Below are 24,967 nucleotides of genomic sequence, written 5' to 3'. Positions count from 1 at the left end.
CATACCCCATCACTCCTCATCTCTCACAGTCCCCCCATACCCCATCACTCCTCATCTCTCACAGTCCCCCCATACCCCGTCACTCCCCATCTCTCACAGTCCCACATATCCCGTCACTCCCCGTCTCACAGTCCCCCCATACCCCATCACTCCTCATCACTCACAGTCCCCCCATACCCCGTCACTCCTCATCTCTCACAGTCCCCCAATTCCCTGTCACTCCCCATCTCTCAGTCCCCCCATACCCCGTCACTCCCCCTCTCTCACAGTCCCCCCATACCCCGTCTCTCACAGTCCCCCCATTCCCTGTCACTCCCACGTCCCTCACAGTGCCCCCCCCATACCCCGTCATCACAATCCCTCCATACCCCGCCACTCCCCATCTCCCACAATCCCCCCCCCCATACCCCGTCACCCCCGTCTCTCTCAGTACCCCCCCGCTTGCCCTGTCACTCCCCATCTCTCACAGTCCCCCCATTTCCCGTCACTCCAATTCTCTCACAGTCCCCCCATACCCCGTCTCTCACAGTCCCCCCCATACCCTGTCACTCCCCGTCTCTCACAGTCCCCCCCATACACCGTCACCCCCGGCACTCACAGTCCCCCCCCCCAAAACCCTGTCACTCCACATCTCTCACAGTCCCCCATACCCCGTCACTCCCTGTCTCTCACAATCCCCCGTCTCTCACAGTCCCCCCATACCCCGTCACTCCACGTCTCTCTCAGTCCCCCCATGCCCCATCTCTCACAGTCCCCCCATACCCCGTCACTCCCCGTCTCTCACAATCCCCGTCACTCACAGACCCCCATACCCCGTCACTCCCCGTCTTTCACAGTCCCCCCATACCCCGTCACTCCCCGTCTCTCACAGTCCCCGTCGCTCTGTCCCCCATACTCCGTCACTCCTAGTCCCCCCCATGCCCCGTCACTCCCCGTCTCTCACAGTCCCCCCCATACCCCGTCACTCCACGTCTCTCACAGTCCCCCCCATACCCCGTCACTCCCTGTCGCTCACAGTCCCCCATATCCCATCTCTTACAGTCCCCCCATACCCCGTCACTCCCCGTCTCTCACAATCCCCGTCTCTCACAGACCCCCATACCCCGTCACTCCCCATCTCTCACAGTCCCCCCCATACCCCGTCACTCCCCATCTCTCACAGTCCCCCCCATACCCCGTCACTCCCCATCTCTCACAGTCCCCCCATACCCCATCACTCCCCGTCTCTCACAGTCCCCCCCATACCCCGTCACTCCCCATCTCTCACAGTCCCCCCCATACCCCATCACTCCCCGTCTCTCACAGTCCCCCAATACCCCATCACTCCCCATCTCTCACAGTCCCCCCATACCCTGCCACCCCCGTCTCTCACAGTCCCCCCATACCCCGTCATTCCCCGTCTCTCACAGTCCCCCAATACCCCGTCACTCCCCATCTCTCACAGTCCCCCAATACCCCGTCACTCCCCATCTCTCACAGTCCCCCCATACCCTGCCACCCCCGTCTCTCACAGTCCCCCCATACCCCATCACTCCCCGTCTCTCACAGACCCCCCATACCCCGTCATTCCCCGTCTCTCACAGTCCCCCCATACCCCGTCACTCCCCATCTCTCACAGTCCCCCCATAACCCGTCACTCCCCGTCTCTCACAGTCCCCCCATACCCCGTCACTCCCCATCTCTCACAGTCCCCCCATACCCTGCCACCCCCGTCTCTCACAGTCCCCCCATACCCCATCACTCCCCGTCTCTCACAGACCCCCCATACCCCGTCACTCCCCGTCTCTCACAGTCCCCCCATACCCCATCACTCCCCATCTCTCACAGTCCCCCCATACCCCGTCACCCCCGTCTCTCACGGTCTCCCCCCCCCATACCCCATCACTCCCCGTCTCTCACAGTCCCCCCATACCCCGTCATTCCCCGTCTCTCACAGTCCCCCAATACCCCGTCACTCCCCATCTCTCACAGTCCCCCCATACCCCATCACTCCCCATCTCTCACAGTCCCCCCATACCCCGTCATTCCCCGTCTCTCACAGTCCCCCCATACCCCATCACTCCCCGTCTCTCACAGTCCCCCAATACCCCATCACTCCCCGTCTCTCACAGTCCCCCAATACCCCGTCACTCCCCATCTCTCACAGTCCCCCCATACCCTGCCACCCCCGTCTCTCACAGTCCCCCCATACCCTGCCACCCCCGTCTCTCACAGTCCCCCCATACCCCGTCATTCCCCGTCTCTCACAGTCCCCCAATACCCCGTCACTCCCAATCTCTCACAGTCCCCCCATACCCCGTCATTCCCCGTCTCTCACAGTCCCCCCATACCCTGTCACCCCCGTCTCTCACAGTCCCCCCATACCCTGTCACCCCCGTCTCTCACAGTCCCCCCCATACCCCATCACTCCCCGTCTCTCACAGTCCCCCAATACCCCGTCACTCCCCATCTCTCACAGTCCCCCCCATACCCCGTCACTCCCCATCTCTCACAGTCCCCCCATACCCCGTCACTCCCCATCTCTCACAGTCCCCCCCATACCCCGTCACTCCCCATCTCTCACAGTCCCCCCATACCCCGTCACTCCCCATCTCTCACAGTCCCCCCATACCCCGTCTCTTACAGTGCCCCCATACCCCGTCACTCCCCATCTCTCACAATCCCCCCATACACCGTCTCTTACAGTGCCCCCATACCCTGTCACTCCCCATCTCTCACAATCCCCCCATACACCGTCTCTTACAGTGCCCCCATACCCCGTCACTCCCCGTCTCTCACAATCCCCCATCTCTCTCAGTCCCCCATACCCCGTCTCTCACAGTCCCCCCATACCCTGTCACTCCCCGTCTCTCACAGTCCCCCCATACCCCGTCACTCCCCATCTCTCACAATCCCCCCATACACCGTCTCTTACAGTGCCCCCATACCCCGTCACTCCCCGTCTCTCACAATCCCCCATCTCTCTCAGTCCCCCATACCCCGTCTCTCACAGTCCCCCCATACCCTGTCACTCCCCGTCTCTCACAGTCCCCCCATACCCCATCACTCCCCGTCTCTCACAATCCCCGTCACTCCACGTCTCTCACAGTCCCCCCATACCCCGTCACTCCCCATCTCTCACAGTCCCCCCCATACCCCATCACTCCCCATCTCTCACAGTCCCCCCCATACCCCATCACTCCCCGTCTCTCACAATCCCCGTCACTCCCCGTCACTCACAGACCCCCATACCTTGTCACTCCCCGTCTTTCACAGTACCCCCATACCCCGTCACGCCCCGTCCCTCACAGTTCCCGTCGCTCCCCGTCTCTCTCAGTCCCCCATACCCCGTCTCTCTCAGTCCCCCATACCCCGTCACTCCCAGTCCCCCCATACCCCGTCACTCCCCGTCTCTCACAGTCCCCCCCATACCCCGTCACTCCCCGTCTCTCATGGTCCCCCTTACCCCGTCTCTCACAGTCCCCCCCATACCCCGTCACTCCCCATCTCTCACAGTCCCCCCCATACCCCGTCACTCCCCATCTCCCACAGTCCCCCCATACCCCGTCACTCCCCGTCTCTCACAGTTCCCGTCGCTCCCCGTCACTCCCAGTCCCCCCATACCCCGTCACTCCCCGTCTCTCACAGTCCCCCCCATACCCCGTCACTCCCCATCTTTCACAGTCCCCCCCATACCCCGTCACTCCCAGTCCCCCCATACCCCGTCACTCCCCGTCTCTCACAGTCCCCCCCATACCCCGTCACTCCCCATCTCTCACAGTCCCCCCCATACCCCGTCACTCCCAGTCCCCCCATACCCCGTCACTCCCCTTCTCTCACATTCGCCCCCATACCCCATCACTCCCCATCTCTCACAATCCCCCCATACCCCGTCACCCCTGTCTCTCACGGTCTCCCCCCGCCCCATACCCCGTCACTCCCCGTCTCTCACAGTCCCCCCCAAACCCCGTCTCTCTCAATCACCCGCCTCTCACAGTCCCCACATACCCTGTTACTCAACGTCTCTCACAGTCCCCCATACCCCGTCTCTCACAGTCCCCCCCATACCCCGTCACTCCCCGTCTCTCTCAGTCCCCCATACTCCGTCTCTCACAGTCCCCCCATACCCTGTCACTCCCCGTCTCTCACAGTCCCCCCATACCCCGTCACCCCCGTCTCTCAGAGTCTCCCCCCCATACCCCATCACTCCCCGTCTCTCACAACCCCCCTTATCTCGTCATTCCACGTCTCTCACAGTCCCCCCATACCCCGTCACTCCCCGTCTCTCACAGTCCCCCCATACCCCATCCCTCACAGTTCCCGTCGCTCCCCGTCTCTCACAGTCCCCCATACCCCGTCACTCCCAGTCCCCCCATACCCCCACTCCCCATCTCTCACAGTCCCCCCCATACCCCGTCACTCCCCGTCCCTCACAGTCCCCCATACCCCGTCTCTCACAGTCCCCCCATACCCTGTCTCTCACAGTGCCCCCATACCCCGTCACTCCCCGTCCCTCACAGTCCCCCATACCCTGTCTCTCACAGTGCCCCCATACCCCGTCACTCCCCGTCCCTCACAGTCCCCCATACCCTGTCTCTCACAGTCCCCCCATACCCCATCACTCCCCGTCTCTCACCACCCCCGTCTCTCACAACCCCCCTTATCTCGTCATTCCACGTCTCTCACAGTCCCCCCATACCCTGTCTCTCACAGTGCCCCCATACCCCGTCACTCCCCTTCTCTCACATTCGCCCCCATACCCCGTCACTCCCCATCTTTCACAATCCCCCCATACCCCGTCACCCCTGTCTCTCACGGTCTCCCCCCGCCCCATACCCCGTCACTCCCCGTCTCTCACAGTCCCCCCCAAACCCCGTCTCTCTCAATCACCCGCCTCTCACAGTCCCCACATACCCTGTTACTCAACGTCTCTCACAGTCCCCCATACCCCGTCTCTCACAGTCCCCCCCATACCCCGTCACTCCCCGTCTCTCTCAGTCCCCCATACCCCGTCTCTCACAGTCCCCCCATACCCTGTCACTCCCCGTCTCTCACAGTCCCCCCATACCCCGTCACCCCCGTCTCTCAGAGTCTCCCCCCCATACCCCATCACTCCCCGTCTCTCACCACCCCCGTCTCTCACAACCCCCCTTATCTCGTCATTCCACGTCTCTCACAGTCCCCCCCCCATACCCTGTCACTCCCCATCTCTCACAGTCCCCCCATACCCCGTCACTCCCCACCCCCGTCTCTCACAGTCCCCCCATACCCCGTCACTCCCCGTCTCTCACCACCCCCGTCTCTCACAACCCCCCTTATCTCGTCATTCCACGTCTCTCACAGTCCCCCCCCCCATACCCCGTCACTCACCACCCCCGTCTCTCACAGTCCCCCCATACCCCGTCACTCCCCGTCTCTCACCACCCCCGTCACTCACAACCCCCCTTATCTCGTCATTCCACGTCTCTCACAGTCCCCCCATACCCCATCTCTCACAGTCCCCCCATACCCTGTCACTCCCCGTCTCTCACAATCCCCCCTCCCCCATACCCTATCACTCCCCATCTCTCACAGTCCCCCCCATACCCCGTCACTCCCAGTCCCCCCATACCCCGTCTCTCACAATCCCCCCATACCCCATCACTCCCCATCGCTCACAGTCCCCCCCAAACACCGTCACTCCCAGTCTCTCACAGTCCCCCATACCCCGTCTCTCTCAGTCCCCCCCATACCCCGTCACTCCCCATCTCTCACAATCCCCCCATACCCCGTCACTCCCCATCTCTCACAGTCCCCCCCATACCCCATCACTCTCCATCTCTCACAGTCCCCCCCATACCCCGTCACTCCCAGTCCCCCCCATACCCCGTCATTCCCCATCGCTCACAATCCCCCCATACCCCGTCACTTCCCATCTCTCACAGTCCCCCCCATACCCCGTCACTCCCAGTCCCTCCCATACCCCGTCATTCCCCATCGCTCACAATCCCCCCATACCCCATCACTCCCCATCTCTCTTATTCCACCCATACCCCATCACTCCCCATCTCTCTTTCCCATCATACCCTGTCACTCCCCCTGTCTCTCAGTCCCCCATGACCCGTCACTCCCCGTCTCACACAATCCACCCGTAACAATAAAACTGATAAAAATTGATTAAAACACTAATTAACAAGTAGAGTAACTAAACCAGAGGGAGGAGATTATTGTATTTAGTTAGCATTTAGTATTTGTGGAAATCTAGCACTAGGGACCATATAGTTAATTATAACAATTCAGTAAGGATTTAATAAGTATTTATTTATTTTATATTAATTAACTAATTAGTGCTAGAAATGTCAGTTAGAGAGGTGAAGTGCTTCACCTGTGAGATGTGGGAAGTCCGTGACGCTTCCAGCGTTCCAGGCGACTACATCTGCAGGAAGTGCACCCAGTTGCAGCTCCTCACAGACCGCATGGATCGGTTGGAGCAGCAACTGGATGCACTTAGGAGCATGCAGGTGGCAGAGAGTGTCATAGACAGGAGTTTTAGAGAAGTGGTTACACCCAAGGTGCAGGCAGATAGATGGGTGACCGCTAGAAGGGGCAGGCAGTCAGTGCAGGAATCCCTTGTGGCTATCCCCCTCTCTAACAAGTATACTGTTTTGGATACTGTTGGGGGGGATGGTCTATCAGGGGAAAACAGCAGCAGTCAGAGCAGTGGCACCACGACTGTTCAGCAGGGAGGGACAAAGCGCAGAAGAGCAATAGTTATAAGGGACTCTATAGTCAGGGGCACAGATAGGTGCTTCTGTGGATGTGAAAGAGACTCCAGGATGGTATGTTGCCTCCCTGGTGCCAGGGTCAAGGATGTCTCTGAACGGACAGGGGGCATTCTGAAGGGGGAGGGTGAACAGCCAGAGGTTGTGGTACACATCGGTACCAATGACATAGGCAGGAAGAGTGACGAGGTCACGTGCCAGTGAGGCTAGAAATAGAAAGATAGTGCAGCGAAACACGTGGCTGAACAGCTGGTGTAGAAGGGAGGGTTTCAGATATCTGGATCATTGGGCTCTCTTCAGGGACAGATGGGATCTGTACAAGAAGGACGGGTTGCATCTAAACTGGAGGGGCACAAATATCCTGGCTGCGAGGTTTGCTAGTGTCACTCGGGAGGGTTTAAACTAGTGTGGCAGGGGGGTGGGAACCAGAGCAGTAGGACAGCGAGTGAAATAAATGAGGACATAGTAAATAAGGCCAATAGGGCTAAGAGGAAGAGCAGGCAGGGAGATGTTGCGGAGCACAGCGGGACTGGTGGTCTGAAGTGCATTTGTTTCAATGCGAGAAGTATAACAGGTAAGGCAGATGAACTTAGAGCTTGGATTAGTACTTGGAAATATGATGTTGTTGCTATTACAGAGACTTGGTTGAGGGAAGGGCAGGATTGGCAGCTAAACGTTCCGGGATTCAGATGCTTCAGGCTGGATAGAGGGGATGTAAAAGGGGTGGGGGAGTTGCATTACTGGTTAAGAAGAATATCACAGCTGTACTGCGGGGGACACCTCGGAGGGATCATGGCTACAGGTGAGGTCCCAGAGGACTGGAGAATAGCCAATGTTGTGTCATGTTGCACCTTAGTTAGGCCACACTTAGAATATTGCAATATAGAACTGGCTCGGTCATAGAGGGTAACAGTGGATGGGTGTTTTTCTGAATGGAGGAATGTGACTAGTGGTGTTTCGCAGGGATCAGTGCTGGGACCTTTGCTGTTTGTAGTATATATAAATGATTTGGAGGAAAATGTAGCTGGTCTGATTAGTAAGTTTGCAGACGACACAAAGGTTGGTGGAGTTGCGGATAGTGATGAGGGTTGTCAGAGGATACAGCAGGATATAGATCGGTTGGAGACTTGGGCGGAGAAATGGTAGATGGAGTTTAATCCAGACAAATGTGAGGTAAAAACAAGAAATGCTGGAACCACTCAGCAGGTTTGGCAGCATCTGTGGAAAGAGAAGCAGAGTTAACGTTTCGGGTCGTCCGATGAAGGGTCACTGACCCGAAACGTTAACTCTGCTTCTCTTTCCACAGATGCTGCCAGACCTGCTGAGTGGTTCCAGCATTTCTTGTTTTTATTTCAGATTTCCAGCATCCGCAGTATTTTGCTTTTAAATGTGAGGTAATGCATTTTGGAAGGTCTAATGCAGGTGGGAGGTATACAGTAAATGGCAGAACCCTTAGGAGTATTGACAGACAGAGAGATCTGGGCGTACAGGTCCACAGGTCACTGAAAGTGACAACGCAGGTGGATAAGGTAGTCAAGAAGGCATACGGCATGCTTGCCTTTACCGGTCGGGGCATAGAGTATAAAAATTGGCAAGTCATGTTGCAGCTGTACAGAACCTTAGTTAGGCCACACTTAAAATATTGCGTGCAATTCTGGTCGCCACACTACCAGAAGGACGTGGAGGCTTTGGAGAGGGTACAGAGGAGGTTTACCAGGATGTTGCCTGGTCTGGAGGGCATTAGCTATGAGGAGAGGTTGGAAAAACTCGGGTTGTTTTCACTGGAACGACGGAGGTGGAGGGGCGACATGATAAAGGTTTACAAAGTTATGAGCGGCATGGACAGAGTGGAGAAGCTTTTCCCAGGGTGGAAGAGTCAGTTACTAGGGGACATAGGTTTAAGGTGAGAGGGGCAAAGTTTAGAGGGGATGTACGAGGCAAGTTTTTTTACACAGAGGGTGGTGAGTGCCTGGAACTTGCTGCCGGGGGAGGTGGCGGAAGCAGATACGATAGAGACGTTTAAGAGACATCTTAACAAATATATGAATAGGAAGGGAATAGAGGGATACGGTCCTCGGAAGTGCAGAAGGTGTTAGTTTAGGCAGGCATCAAGATCGGCGCAGGCTTGGAGGGCCGAATGGCCTGTTCCTGTGCTGTACTGTTCTTTGTTCATTAACCCCTGCTTCCAGCTGATGAAGGGTCACTGACCTGAAATGTTAACTCTGTTTCTCTCTCCACAGATGCTGCCAGACCTGCTGTGTATTTCCAGCACTTTCTGTTTTTATCTCAGATCTTTAAGAAAGTTACACCAACACTCAAAGTTGCTCGAATTTGCCTGATTTTCGATAAAATTGACTCACCAGTTTAATGTTCCCTCCCCGTTCGAACTTTTTGAGCACCTCTTGAGGAATGGGTGCCGGTCCTGGGAAGGGATCTTGTTTCTGAGGGAGCAGTAAAGATTTGAGTGTGAAGGAATTCTGCGGAAGCAGGATGTCAAGAGCACACAGTCTGTCTCAGGAGCAGCCACTGAGTGTGGTGCAATGGTGCCACAGTCAGGCTGAGCTCAGTTCCACACTCTGACAGTGTAATGTGTGAAAAGCCTGCCACATACTGACTGACTGAAGGCATCTGCAAGCATCTGTCTTCGTGCCTCAACTAATTCCATATTTATTAACGGCTCAAATGATGGGATTGAAAGCCACATGACTAAGTCTGCCGACGGCAAACTGATCTGTCACGCTGTAAACAGTTTAGATTATAGAATCAGAAAATGACGTTAGCACAGAAAGAAGCCTGGTCCCTGATAGCTCTCCACTAAAGTAAATCACTGGAACTGGACTGACTCCCGATTCCAGAGTGATCGCACTGGAACCGGATTCACTCCCGATTCCCGAGTGATCGCACAGGAACCGGGCTGACTCCCGATTCTCGAGTAATCGCACTGGAACCGGATTCACTTCTGATTCTCGAGTGATCGCACTGGAACCAGATTCACTCCCGATTCCCGAGTGATCACACAGGAACCGGACTGACTCCCGATTCTCGAGTGATCGCACTGGAACCGGATTCACTTCTGATTCTCGAGTGATCGTACTGGAACCAGATTCACTCCCGATTCCCGAGTGATCACACAGGAACCGGACTGACTCCCGATTCTCGAGTGATCGCACTGGAACCGGGCTGACTCCCGATTCTCGAGTGATCGCACTGGAACCGTATTCACTCCCGATTCCCGAGTGATCACACAGGAACCGGACTGACTCCCGATTCTCGAGTGATCGCACTGGAACCGGACTGACTCCCGATTCTCGAGTGATCGCACTGGAACCGGATTCACTCCCGATTCCCGAGTGATCACACAAGAACCGGACTGACTCCCGATTCTCGAGTGATCGCACTGGAACCGGATTCACTTCTGATTCCCGAGCGATTACACTGGAACCGGACTGACTCCCGATTCCCCAGTGATCTCACTGGAACCGGATTCACTTCTGATTCTCGAGTGATTGCACTGGAACCGGATTCACTCCCAATTCCCGAGTGATCGCACTGGAACCGGACTCACTCCCCATTCCCGAGTGATCGCACTGGAACCGGACTCACTCCCGATTCCCGGGTGATCGCACTGGAACCAGATTCACTCCCGATTCCCGAGTGATCGCACAGGAACCGGACTCACTCCCGATTCCCGGGTGATCGCACTGGAACCGGATTCACTCCCAATTCCAGAGTGATCGCACTGGAACCGGACTCACTCCCCATTCCCGAGTGATCGCACTGGAACCGGACTGACTCCCGATTCTCGAGTGATCGCACTGGAACCGGATTCACTCCCGATTCCCGAGTGCTCACACAAGAACCGGACTGACTCCCGATTCTCGAGTGATCGCACTGGAACCGGATTCACTTCTGATTCCCGAGCGATTACACTGGAACCGGACTGACTCCCGATTCCCCAGTGATCTCACTGGAACCGGATTCACTTCTGATTCTCGAGTGATTGCACTGGAACCGGATTCACTCCCAATTCCCGAGTGATCGCACTGGAACCAGATTCACTCCCGATTCCCGAGTGATCGCACAGGAACCGGACTCACTCCCGATTCCCGGGTGATCGCACTGGAACCGGATTCACTCCCAATTCCAGAGTGATCGCACTGGAACCGGACTCACTCCCCATTCCCGAGTGATCGCACTGGAACCGGACTCACTCCCGATTCCCGGGTGATCGCACTGGAACCGGATTCACTCCCGATTCCCGAGTGATCGCACAGGAACCGGACTCACTCCCCATTCCCGAGTGATCACACTGGAACCGGATTCACTCCTGATTCTCGAGTGATCGCACTGGAACCGGATTCACTCCTGATTCTCGAGTGATCGCACTGGAACCGTATTCACTCCCGATTCCCGAGTGATCACACAGGAACCGGACTGACTCCCGATTCTCGAGTGATCGCACTGGAACCGGATTCACTTCTGATTCTCGAGTGATCGCACTGGAACCAGATTCACTCCCGATTCTCGAGTGATTGCACTGGAAACGGGCTGACTCCCGATTCTCGAGTGATCGCACTGGAACCGTATTCACTCCCGATTCCCGAGTGATCACACAGGAACCGGACTGACTCCCGATTCTCGAGTGATCGCACTGGAACCGGACTGACTCCCGATTCTCGAGTGATCGCACTGGAACCGGATTCACTCCCGATTCCCGAGTGATCGCACAGGAACCGGACTGACACCCGATTCTCGAGTGATCGCACTGGAACCGGATTCACTTCTGATTCCCGAGCGATTACACTGGAACCGGACTGACTCCCGATTCCCCAGTGATCTCACTGGAACCGGATTCACTTCTGATTCTCGAGTGATTGCACTGGAACCGGATTCACTCCCAATTCCCGAGTGATCGCACTGGAACCGGACTCACTCCCCATTCCCGAGTGATCGCACTGGAACCGGACTCACTCCCGATTCCCGGGTGATCGCACTGGAACCAGATTCACTCCCGATTCCCGAGTGATCGCACAGGAACCGGACTCACTCCCGATTCCCGGGTGATCGCACTGGAACCGGATTCACTCCCAATTCCAGAGTGATCGCACTGGAACCGGACTCACTCCCCATTCCCGAGTGATCGCACTGGAACCGGACTCACTCCCGATTCCCGGGTGATCGCACTGGAACCAGATTCACTCCCGATTCCCGACTGATTGCACTGGAACCGGATTCACTCCCAATTCCAGAGTGATCGCACTGGAACCGGACTCACACCCGATTCTCGAGTGATCACACTGGAACTGGATTCACTCCTGATTCTCGAGTGATCGCACTGGAACTGGATTCACACCCGATTCTCGAGTGATCGCACTGGAACTGGATTCACTCCTGATTCTCGAGTGATCGCACTGGAACCGGATTCACTCCTGATTCTTGAGTGATCGCACTGGAACTGGATTCACTCCTGATTATCGAGTGATTGCACTGGAACTGGATTCACTCCTGATTCTCGAGTGATCGCACTGGAACCGGATTCACTCCTGATTCTCGAGTGATCGCACTGGAACCGGATTCACTCCTGATGATCGAGTGATTGCACTGGAATCGGATTCACCCCTGATTCTCGAGTGATCACACTGGAACCGGATTCACACCCGATTCTCGAGTGATCACACTGGAACCGGATTCACCCCTGATTCTCGAGTGATCACACTGGAACCGGATTCACCCCTGATTCTCGAGTGATCCCACTGGAACGGACTGACTCCCCGATTCCCGAGTGATCGCACTGGAACCGGAGCAACTCCCGATACCAGATCGATCGCACGGAACCAGACGAAGTCCCAATTTCTGAGTGTTATCACTGGACCCGGACTAACTCCTGATTCCCAAGTGATCACACTGGAACCGGATTCATTACCGACATCCGAATGATCGCACGGGAACTGGACTAACTCCTGATTCCTAAGTGATCACACTGGAACCGGATTCATTCCCGACATCCGAATGATCGCACGGGAACCGGACTAACTCCTGATTCCTAAGTGATCACACTGGAACCGGATTCATTCCCGACATCCGAATGATCGCACGGGAACCGGACTAACTCCTGATTCCTAAGTGATCACACTGGAACCGGATTCACTCCCGATATCCGAATGATCGCACTGGATCCGGACTGACTCCCGATACCTCAGTGTTCACACTGGATTTGAACTCACTGCTTTCACACCCTTAAACCTTGGCTTGAAACTCCAATGTGAGCAGTCTCAACTTACTCCTGAAATCAGCCGTTTCCCACGCCCTCTCGCATTCACATGCTTCTTTCGGTTGGCTCCTGGTGGGTTCTGGTCTGCTGTCTTTTTCTCTTCTGGCTTCACCCCGTCTCTCCGTCCCTTCCTGGCCAATGCTACATCTCCAGCTGCATTTTTGTCAGCCTCCCAGTACCGCTTCCTTTTCTGAAAGGGGGAGATGGATACAAGAGATTGTTAGAGGGGGACGGCTGGGAAAAGCAGACAAGTGATCGACAGGCCTGACTAAGCTGCATTTCTATCTGAACCCTGTCGATGAATACACACCAGCAAAATGGCAGTGTCGAGGGCATTCCTCTCAATCCTGGGTCTCTGGCCTCTCTCTCTGTATACCCAGCCTACTCCTCTCTCTCACTGTATACCCAGCCTACTCCCCTCTCTCACTGTATACCCAGCCTACTCCCCTCTCTCACTGTATACCCAGCCTACTCCCCTCTCTCACTGTATACCCAGCCTACTCCTCTCTCTCACTGTACACCCAGCCTACTCCTCTCTCTCACTGTACACCCAGCCTACTCCTCTCTCTCACTGTACACCCAGCCTACTCCTCTCTCTCACTGTACACCCAGCCTACTCCTCTCTCTCACTGGATACCCAGCCTACTCCTCTCTCTCACTGTATACCCAGCCTACTCCTCTCTCTCACTGTATACCCAGCCTACTCCTCTCTCTCACTGTATACCCAGCCTACTCCTCTCTCTCACTGTATACCCAGCCTACTCCTCTCTCTCACTGTATACCCAGCCTACTCCCCTCTCTCACTGTATACCCAGCTTACTCCTCTCTCTCACTGTATACCCAGCCTACTCCACTCTCTCACTGTATACCCAGCCAACTCCTCTCTCTCACTGTATACCCAGCCTACTCCTCTCTCTCACTGTATACCCAGCCGACTCCACTCTCTCTCTGCACACCCAGCCTACTCCTCTCTCTGACTGTATACCCAGCCTACTCCTCTCTCTCACTGCATACCCAGCCTACTCCTCTCTCTCACTGTATACCCAGCCTACTCCTCTCTCTCACTGAATACCCAGCCTACTCCTCTCTCTCACTGAATACCCAGCCTACTCCTCTCACTCACTGTATACCCAGCCTACTTCTCTCTCTCACTGTATACCCAGCCAACTCCACTCTCTCACTGTATACCCAGCCTACTCCTCTCTCTCACTGAATACCCAGCCTACTCCTCTCTCCCACTGTATACCCAGCCTACTCCTCTCTCTCACTGTATACCCAGCCTACTCCTCTCTCACTGTATACCCAGCCTACTCCTCTCTCTCACTGTATACCCAGCCTACTCCACTCTCTCACTGTATACCCAGCCTACTCCACTCTCTCTCTCTCTGGATACCCAGCCTACTCCACTCTCTCTCTGTATACCCAGCCTACTCCACTCTCTCTCTGTATACCCAGCCTACTCCTCTCACTCTCTCTCTGTATACCCAGCCTACTCCTCTCTCTCTCTCTCTCTGTATACCCAGCCTACTCCACTCTCTCTCTGTATACCCAGCCTACTCCACTCTCTCTCTGTATACCCGGCCTACTCCACTCTCTCTCTGTATACCCAGCCTACTCCACTCTCTCTCTCTCTCTGTATACCCAGCCTACTCCACTCTCTCTCTGTATACCCAGCCTACTCCTCTCTCTCTCTCTCTGTATACCCAGCCTACTCCACTCTCTCTCTGTATACCCAGCCTACTCCACTCTCTCTCTGTATACCCAGCCTACTCCACTCTCTCTCTGTATACCCAGCCTACTCCACTCTCTCTCTGTATACCCAGCCTACTCCTCTCTCTCTCTCTCTGTATACCCAGCCTACTCCACTCTCTCTCTGTATACCCAGCCTACTCCACTCTCTCTCTGTATACCCAGCCTACTCCACTCTCTCTCTGTATACCCAGCCTACTCCTCTCACTCTCTCTCTGTATACCCAGCCTACTCCTCTCTCTCTCTCTCTGTATACCCAGCCTACTCCACTCTCTCTCTTTATACCCAGCCTACTCCACTCTCTCTCTGCATACCCAGCCTACTCCACTCTCTCTCTGTATACCCAGCCTACTCCACTCTCTCTCTGTATACCCAGCCTACTCCACTCTCTCTCTGTATACCCAGCCTACTCCACTCTCTCTCTCTCTCTGTATACCCAGCCTACTCCACTCTCTCTCTGTATACCCAGGCTACTCCACTCTCTCTCTGTATACCCAGGCTACTCCACTCTCTCTCTGTATACCCAGCCTACGCCTCTCTCTCTCTGTATACCCAGCCTACTCCTCTCTCTCTCTGTATACCCAGCCTGCTCCTCTCTCTCACTGCATACCCAGCCTACTCCTCTCTCTCACTGTATTCCCAGCCGACTCCTCTCTCTCTCTCTGTATACCCAGCCTACTCCTCTCTTTCACTGTATACCCAGCCTACTCCTCTCTCCCACTGTATACCCAGCCTACTCCTCCCTCTCTGCATACCCAGCCTACTCCTCTCTCTCTCTCTGTATACCCAGCCTACTCCACTCTCTCTTTCTGTATACCCAGCCTACTCCTCTCTCTCTCTCTGTATACCCAGCCTACTCCTCTCTCCCTCTGTATACCCAGCCTACTCCTCTCTCTCTGTATACCCAGCCTACTCCTCTCTCCCTCTGTATACCCAGCCTACTCCTCTCTCCCTCTGTATACCCAGCCTACTCCTCTCTCTCTCTCTGTATACCCAGCCTACTCCTCTCTCCCTCTGTATACCCAGCCTACTCCTCTCTCTCTGTATACCCAGCCTACTCCTCTCTCTCTTTCTGTATACCCAGCCTACTCCTCTCTCTCTCTCTGTATACCCAGCCTACTCCTCCCTCTCTGTATACCCAGCCTACTCCTCTCTCTCTTTCTGTATACCCAGCCTACTCCTCTCTCTCTCTCTGTATACCCAGCCTACTCCTCTCCCCCTCTGTATACCCAGCCTACTCCTCTCTCTCTGTATACCCAGCCTACTCCTCTCTCTCTGTATACCCAGCCTACTCCTCTCTCCCTCTGTATACCCAGCCTACTCCTCTCTTCCTCTGTATACCCAGCCTACTCTCTCTCTCTCTCTGTATACCCAGCCTACTCCTCTCTCTCTCTCTGTATACCCAGCCTACTCCTCTCTCTCTCTCTGTATACCCAGCCTACTCCTCTCTCTCTCTCTGTATACCCAGCCTACTCCTCTCTCACTCTCTGTATACCCAGCCTACTCCTCTCTCTCTCTGTATACCCAGCCTACTCCTCTCTCTCTCTGTATACCCAGCCTACTCCTCTCTCCCTCTGTATACCCAGCCTACTCCTCTCTCCCTCTGTATACCCAGCCTACTCCTCTCTCTCTCTACCCAGCCTACTCCTCTCTCTCTCTCTCTCTGTGTACCCAGCCTACTCCTCTCTCTCTCTCTCTCTCTGTGTACCCAGCCTACTCCTCTCTCTCTGTATACCCAGCCTACTCCTCTCTCTCTGTATACCCAGCTTACTCCTCTCTCTCTCTCTCTCTCTCTCTCTGTATACCCAGCCTACTCCTCTCTCTCTCTCTGAAAACCCAGCCGACTACTCTCTCTCTCTCTCTCTGTATACTCAGCATAACCCTCTCTCTGCCTCTGTATACCCAGCCTACTCCTCTCTCTCTCTGAAAACCCAGCCTCCTCCTCTCTCTCTCTGTATACAAAGCCTACTCCTCTCTCTCTCTGTACACCCAGCCTACTCCTCTCTCTCACTGCATACCCAGCCTACTCCTCTCTCTCACTGTATACCCAGCCTACTCCTCTCTCTCTCTCTCTCTCTGTATACCCAGCCTACTCCTCTCTTTCACTGTATACCCAGCCTACTCCTCTCTCCCACTGTATACCCAGCCTACTCCTCCCTCTCTGTGTACCCAGCCTACTCCTCTCTCTCTCTCTGTAAACCCAGCCTACTCCTCTCTCTCTCTCTGTATACCCAGCCTACTCCTCTCTCTCTCTCTGTATACCCAGCCTACTCCTCTCTCTCTCTCTGTATACCCAGCCTACTCCTCTCTCTCTCTCTGTATACCCAGCCTACTCCTCTCTCTCTGTATACCCAGCCTACTCCTCTCTCCCTCTGTATACCCAGCCTACTCCTCTCTCCCTCTGTATACCCAGCCTACTCTTCTCTCTCTCTCTCTGTATACCCAGCCTACTCCTCCCTCTCTGTATACCCAGCCTACTGCTCTCTCTCTCTCTGTATACCCAGCCTACTCCTCTCTCTCTGTATACCCAGCCTACTCCTCTCTCTCTCTCTCTGTATACCCAGCCTACTCCTCTCTCCCTCTGTATACCCAGCCTACTCCTCTCTCCCTCTGTATACCCAGCCTACTCCTCTCTCCCTCTGTATACCCAGCCTACTCCTCTCTCCCTCTGTATACCCAGCCTACTCCTCTCTCCCTCTGTATACCCAGCCTACTCCTCTCTCCCTCTCTATACCCAGCCTACTCCTCTCTCCCTCTCTATACCCAGCCTACTCCTCTCTCCCTCTCTATACCCAGCCTACTCCTCTCTCCCTCTCTATACCCAGCCTACTCCTCTCTCCCTCTCTATACCCAGCCTACTCCTCTCTCTCTCTGTATACCCAGCCTACTCCTCTCTCCCTCTGTATACCCAGCCTACTCCTCTCTCCCTCTGTATACCCAGCCTACTCCTCTCTCTCTCTACCCAGCCTACTCCTCTCTCTCTCTCTCTCTGTGTACCCAGCCTACTCCTCTCTCTCTCTCTCTCTCTGTGTACCCAGCCTACTCCTCTCTCTCTGTATACCCAGCCTACTCCTCTCTCTCTGTATACCCAGCTTACTCCTCTCTCTCTCTCTCTCTCTCTCTGTATACCCAGCCTACTCCTCTCTCTCTCTCTGAAAACCCAGCCGACTACTCTCTCTCTCTCTGTATACTCAGCATAACCCTCTCTCTGCCTCTGTATACCCAGCCTACTCCTCTCTCTCTCTGAAAACCCAGCCTCCTCCTCTCTCTCTCTCTGTATACAAAGCCTACTCCTCTCTCTCTCTGTACACCCAGCCTACTCCTCTCTCTCTCTGTACACCCAGCCTACTCCTCTCTCTCACTGCATACCCAGCCTACTCCTCTCTCTCACTGTATACCCAGCCTACTCCTCTCTCTCTCTCTCTGTATACCCAGCCTACTCCTCTCTTTCACTGTATACCCAGCCTACTCCTCTCTCCCACTGTATACCCAGCCTACTCCTCCCTCTCTGTGTACCCAGCCTACTCCTCTCTCTCTCTCTGTAAACCCAGCCTACTCCTCTCTCTCTCTCTGTATACCCAGCCTACTCCTCTCTCTCTCTCTGTATACCCAGCCTACTCCTCTCTCTCTCTCTCTCTCTGTCTACCCAGCCTACTCCTCTCTCTCTGTATACCCAGCCTACTCCTCTCTCTCTGTATACCCAGCCTACTCCTCTCTCTCTCTCTGAAAACCCAGCCTACTCCTCTCTCTCTCTCTCTGTATACTCAGCATAACCCTCTCTCTGCCTCTGTATACCCAGCCTACTCCTCTCTCTCTCTCTCTGAAAACCCAGCCTACTCCTCTCTCTCTCTCTGGATACTCAGCCTAACCCTCTCTCTGCCTCTGTATACCCAGCCTACTCCTCTCTCTCTCTCTCTGTATACCCAGCCTACTCCTCTCTCTCTCTCTCTCTGTATACCCAGCCTACTCCTCTCTCTCTGTATACCCAGCCTACTCCTCTATCTCTCTCTCTGTATACCCAGCCTACTCCTCTATCTCTCTCTCTGTATACCCAGCCTACTCCTCTCTCTCTCTCTGTATACCCAGCCTACTCCTCTCTCTCTCTCTGTATACCCAGCCTACTCCTCTCTCTCTCTCTGTATACCCAGCCTACTCCTCTCTCTCTCTCTGTATACCCAGCCTACTCCTCTCTCTCTCTCTGTATACCCAGCCTACTCCTCTCTCTCTCTCTGTATACCCAGCCTACTCCTCTCTCTCTGTATACCCAGCCTACTCCTCTCTCTCTGTATACCCAGCCTACTCCTCTCTCTCTGTATACCCAGCCTACTCCTCTCTCTCTGTATACCGCCTACTCCTCTCTCCCTCTGTATACCCAGCCTACTCCTCTCTCCCTCTGTATACCCAGCCTACTCTCTCTCTCTGTATACCCAGCCTACTCCTCCCTCTCTGTATACCCAGCCTACTCCTCTCTCTCTCTCTGTATACCCAGCCTACTCCTCTCTCTCTCTGTATACCCAGCCTACTCCTCTCTCTCTCTCTCTATACCCAGCCTACTCCTCTCTCTCTCTCTCTATACCCAGCCTACTCCTCTCTCCCTCTGTATACCCAGCCTACTCCTCTCTCTCTGTATACCCAGCCTACTCCTCTCTCTCTGTATACCCAGCCTACTCCTCTCTCTCTGTATACCCAGCCGACTCCTCTCTCCCTCTGTATACCCAGCCTACTCCTCTCTCCCTCTGTATACCCAGCCTACTCCTCTCTCTCTCTATACCCAGCCTACTCCTCTCTCTCTCTCTCTCTCTCTCTCTCTGTATACCCAGCCTACTCCTCTCTCTCTCTCTGAAAACCCAGCCGACTACTCTCTCTCTCTCTCTCTCTGTGTACCCAGCCTTACTCCTCTCTCTCTGTATACCCAGCCTACTCCTCTCTCTCTGTATACCCAGCTTACTCCTCTCTCTCTCTCTCTCTCTCTCTCTCTGTATACCCAGCCTACTCCTCTCTCTCTCTCTGAAAACCCAGCCGACTACTCTCTCTCTCTCTCTCTCTGTATACTCAGCATAACCCTCTCTCTGCCTCTGTATACCCAGCCTACTCCTCTCTCTCTCTGAAAACCCAGCCTCCTCCTCTCTCTCTCTGTATACAAAGCCTACTCCTCTCTCTCTCTGTACACCCAGCCTACTCCTCTCTCTCACTGCATACCCAGCCTACTCCTCTCTCTCACTGTATACCCAGCCGACTCCTCTCTCTCTCTCTCTCTGTATACCCAGCCTACTCCTCTCTTTCACTGTATACCCAGCCTACTCCTCTCTCCCACTGTATACCCAGCCTACTCCTCCCTCTCTGTGTACCCAGCCTACTCCTCTCTCTCTCTCTGTAAACCCAGCCTACTCCTCTCTCTCTCTCTGTATACCCAGCCTACTCCTCTCTCTCTCTCTGTATACCCAGCCTACTCCTCTCTCTCTCTCTGTATACCCAGCCTACTCCTCTCTCTCTGTATACCCAGCCTACTCCTCTCTCTCTCTCTGTATACCCAGCCTACTCCTCTCTCTCTGAAAACCCAGCCTACTCCTCTCTCCCTCTGTATACCCAGCCTACTCCTCTCTCCCTCTGTATACCCAGCCTACTCTTCTCTCTCTCTCTCGGTATACCCAGCCTACTCCTCCCTCTCTGTATACCCAGCCTACTGCTCTCTCTCTCTCTGTATACCCAGCCTACTCCTCTCTCTCTGTATACCCAGCCTACTCCTCTCTCTCTCTCTCTGTATACCCAGCCTACTCCTCTCTCCCTCTGTATACCCAGCCTACTCCTCTCTCCCTCTGTATACCCAGCCTACTCCTCTCTCCCTCTGTATACCCAGCCTACTCCTCTCTCCCTCTCTATACCCAGCCTACTCCTCTCTCCCTCTCTATACCCAGCCTACTCCTCTCTCCCTCTCTATACCCAGCCTACTCCTCTCTCCCTCTGTATACCCAACCTACTCCTCTCTCCCTCTGTATACCCAACCTACTCCTCTCTCTCTCTCTATACCCAGCCTACTCCTCTCTCTCTCTCTCTCTGTCTACCCAGCCTACTCCTCTCTCTCTGTATACCCAGCCTACTCCTCTCTCTCTGTATACCCAGCCTACTCCTCTCCCTCTCTCTGAAAACCCAGCCTACTCCTCTCTCTCTCTCTCTGTATACTCAGCATAACCCTCTCTCTGCCTCTGTATACCCAGCCTACTCCTCTCTCTCTCTCTCTGAAAACCCAGCCTACTCCTCTCTCTCTCTCTGGATACTCAGCCTAACCCTCTCTCTGCCTCTGTATACCCAGCCTACTCCTCTCTCTCTCTCTCTGTATACCCAGCCTACTCCTCTCTCTCTCTCTCTCTGTATACCCAGCCTACTCCTCTCTCTCTGTATACCCAACCTACTCCTCTATCTCTGTATACCCAACCTACTCCTCTATCTCTCTCTCTGTATACCCAGCCTACTCCTCTATCTCTCTCTCTGTATACCCAGCCTACTCCTCTCTCTCTCTCTGTATACCCAGCCTACTCCTCTCTCTCTCTGTGTATACCCAGCCTACTCCTCTCTCTCTCTCTGTATACCCAGCCTACTCCTCTCTCTCTCTCTGTATACCCAGCCTACTCCTCTCTCTCTGTATACCCAGCCTACTCCTCTCTCTCTGTATACCCAGCCTACTCCTCTCTCTCTGTATACCCAGCCTACTCCTCTCTCTCTGTATACCCAGCCTACTCCTCTCTCTCTGTATACCGCCTACTCCTCTCTCCCTCTGTATACCCAGCCTACTCCTCTCTCCCTCTGTATACCCAGCCTACTCTCTCTCTCTGTATACCCAGCCTACTCCTCCCTCTCTGTATACCCAGCCTACTCCTCTCTCTCTCTCTGTATACCCAGCCTACTCCTCTCTCTCTCTGTATACCCAGCCTACTCCTCTCTCTCTCTGTATACCCAGCCTACTCCTCTCTCCCTCTGTATACCCAGCCTACTCCTCTCTCTCTGTATACCCAGCCTACTCCTCTCTCTCTGTATACCCAGCCTACTCCTCTCTCTCTGTATACCCAGCCGACTCCTCTCTCCCTCTGTATACCCAGCCTACTCCTCTCTCTCTCTCTGTATACCCAGCCTACTCCTCTCTCTCTCTGTATACCCAGCCTACTCCTCTCTCTCTCTATACCCAGCCTACTCCTCTCTCTCTCTCTCTCTCTGTATACCCAGCCTACTCCTCTCTCTCTCTGAAAACCCAGCCGACTACTCTCTCTCTCTCTCTCTGTATACTCAGCATAACCCTCTCTCTGCCTCTGTATACCCAGCCTACTCCTCTCTCTCTCTCTCTGAAAACCGAGCCTACTCCTCTCTCTCTCCCTGTATACTCAGCCGAACCCTCTCTGTGCCTCTGTATACCCAGCCTACTCCTCTCTCTCTGTAAACCCAGCCTACTCCTCTCTCTCTGTAAACCCAGCCTACTCCTCTCTCTCTCGCTCTGTAAACCCAGCCTACTCCCCTCTCTCTCTCTCTGTCTACCCAGCCTACTCCTCTCTCTCTCTCTCTGTATACCCAGCCTACTCCTCTCTCTCTCTCTCTGTATACCCAGCCGACTCCTCTCTCTCTGTATACCGCCTACTCCTCTCTCCCTCTGTATACCCAGCCTACTCCTCTCTCCCTCTGTATACCCAGCCTACTCTCTCTCTCTGTATACCCAGCCTACTCCTCCCTCTCTGTATACCCAGCCTACTCCTCTCTCTCTCTCTCTGTATACCCAGCCTACTCCTCTCTCTCTCTGTATACCCAGCCTACTCCTCTCTCTCTCTCTCTATACCCAGCCTACTCCTCTCTCTCTCTCTCTATACCCAGCCTACTCCTCTCTCTCTGTATACCCAGCCTACTCCTCTCTCTCTGTATACCCAGCCTACTCCTCTCTCTCTGTATACCCAGCCGACTCCTCTCTCCCTCTGTATACCCAGCCTACTCCTCTCTCCCTCTGTATACCCAGCCTACTCCTCTCTCCCTCTGTATACCCAGCCTACTCCTCTCTCTCTCTATACCCAGCCTACTCCTCTCTCTCTCTCTCTCTCTCTGTATACCCAGCCTACTCCTCTCTCTCTCTCTGAAAACCCAGCCGACTACTCTCTCTCTCTCTCTCTCTCTGTATACTCAGCATAACCCTCTCTCTGCCTCTGTATACCCAGCCTACTCCTCTCTCTCTCTCTCTGAAAACCGAGCCTACTCCTCTCTCTCTCCCTGTATACTCAGCCGAACCCTCTCTGTGCCTCTGTAAACCCAGCCTACTCCTCTCTCTCTGTAAACCCAGCCTACTCCTCTCTCTCTCGCTCTGTAAACCCAGCCTACTCCTCTCTCTCTCGCTCTGTAAACCCAGCCTACTCCCCTCTCTCTCTCTCTGTCTACCCAGCCTACTCCTCTCTCTCTCTCTCTGTATACCCAGCCTACTCCTCTCTCTCTCTCTCTGTATACCCAGCCGACTCCTCTCTCTGTATACCCAGCCTACTCCTCTCTCTCTGTATACCCAGCCTACTCCTCTCTCTCTGTATACCCAGCCTACTCCTCTCTCTCTGTATACCCAGCCTACTCCTCTCTCTCTGTATACCCAGCCTACTCCTCTCTCTCTGTATACCCAGCCTACTCCTCTCTCTCTGTATACACAGCCTACTCCTCTCTCTCTGTATACACAGCCTACTCCTCTCTCTCTCTCTCTGCATACCCAGCCTACACCTCTCTCTCTCTCTGTATACCCAGCCTACTCATTTCTCTCTCTGTATACCCAGCCTACTCCTCCCTCTCTGTATACCCAGCCTACTCCTCTATCTCTCTCTGTATACCCAGCCTACTCCTCTCTCTCTCTCTGTATACCCAGACTACTCCTCTCTCTCTCTCTGTATACCCAGACTACTCCTCTCTCTCTGTGTATACCCAGCCTACTCCTCTCTCCCACTGTATCCCCAGCCTACTCCTCTCTCTCTCTGTATACCCAGCCTACTCCTCTCTCTCACTGTATACCCAGCCTACTCCTCTCTCCCACTGTATACCCAGCCTACTCCTCCCTCTCTGTATACCCAGCCTACTCCTCTCCTTCACTGTATACCCAGCCTACTCCTCTCTCCCACTGTATACCCAGCCTACTCCTCCCTCTCTGTATACCCAGCCTGCCCCTCTCTCTCACTGTATACCCAGCCTACTCCTCTCTCTCACTGCATACCCAGCCTACTCCTCTCTCTCACTGTATACCCAGCCTACTCCTCTCTCTCTCTCTCTCTGTATACCCAGCCTACTCCTCTCTTTCACTGTCAACCCAGCCTACTCCTCTCTCCCACTGTATACCCAGCCTACTCCTCCCACTCTGTACACCCAGCCTACTCCTCTCTCTCTCTCTGCATACCCAGCCTACTCCTCTCTCTCTCCAGACCCGGGTCTCTCTCTCTCTCCAGACACGGATCCCCGGTCTCTCTCTCTCTCTCCAGACACGGATCCCCGGTCTCTCTCTCTCTCTCTCTCTCTAGACCGGGATCCCCAGTCTCTCTCCAGACCCGGATCCCCGGTCTCTCTCTCTCTCTGTATCGACCCGGATCCCCGGTCTCTCTCTCTCTCTCTGGACCCGGATCCCCGGTCTCTCTCTCTCTCTCTCTCTCTCTCTCTGGACCCGGATCCCCGGTCTCTCTCTCTCTCTCCAGACCCGGATCCCCAGTGTCTCTCTCTCTCTCTCTGGACCTGGGTCCCCGGTCGCTCTCTCTCCAGACCCGGATCCCCGGTCTCTCTCTCTCTCTCTGGACCTGGATCCCCGGTCTCTCTCTCTCTCTCTGGACCTGGATCCCCGGTCGCTCTCTCTCCAGACCCGGATCCCCGGTCGCTCTCTTTCTCTCTCTCTCTCGACCCGGATCCCCGGTCTCTCTCTCTCTCTCTGGACCTGGATCCCCGGTCTCTCTCTCTCTCTCTGGACCTGGATCCCCGGTCGCTCTCTCTCCAGACCCGGATCCCCGGTCGCTCTCTTTCTCTCTCTCTCTCGACCCGGATCCCCGGTCTCTCTCTCTCTCTCTGGACCTGGATCCCCGGTCTCTCTCTCTCTCTCTGGACCCGGATCCCCGGTCGCTCTCTTTCTCTCTCTCTCTCGACCCGGATCCCCGGTCTCTCTTTCTCTCTTCAGACCCGGATCCCCAGTCTCTCTCTCTCTCTTCAGACCCAAATCCCCGGGCTA

At 54.8% G+C, this 24,967-nt stretch overlaps 1 protein-coding gene across 1 annotated transcript in view; it reads right to left on the bottom strand.

Moving 5' to 3' along the window:
- Positions 1-24,967, bottom strand: part of LOC137366511 (WD repeat-containing protein 46-like) — a 46,790-nt gene that overhangs the window by 15,757 nt on the left and 6,066 nt on the right. The window contains exons 3-4 of the mRNA XM_068028305.1: positions 13,022-13,201; positions 9,101-9,181 (exon numbers count right to left, since the gene is read on the bottom strand). Of these exons, the coding sequence (XP_067884406.1) occupies positions 9,101-9,181; positions 13,022-13,201 (261 nt within the window). The remainder of the gene's footprint in view (positions 1-9,100; positions 9,182-13,021; positions 13,202-24,967) is intronic.

Source organism: Heterodontus francisci, unplaced genomic scaffold (genome assembly GCF_036365525.1).
Source record: "Heterodontus francisci isolate sHetFra1 unplaced genomic scaffold, sHetFra1.hap1 HAP1_SCAFFOLD_865, whole genome shotgun sequence".
Classification (NCBI taxonomy): domain Eukaryota; kingdom Metazoa; phylum Chordata; class Chondrichthyes; order Heterodontiformes; family Heterodontidae; genus Heterodontus; species Heterodontus francisci.
Note: the sequence above shows the minus strand (reverse complement) of the source record. Positions and strands in the feature narration are given on the sequence as shown.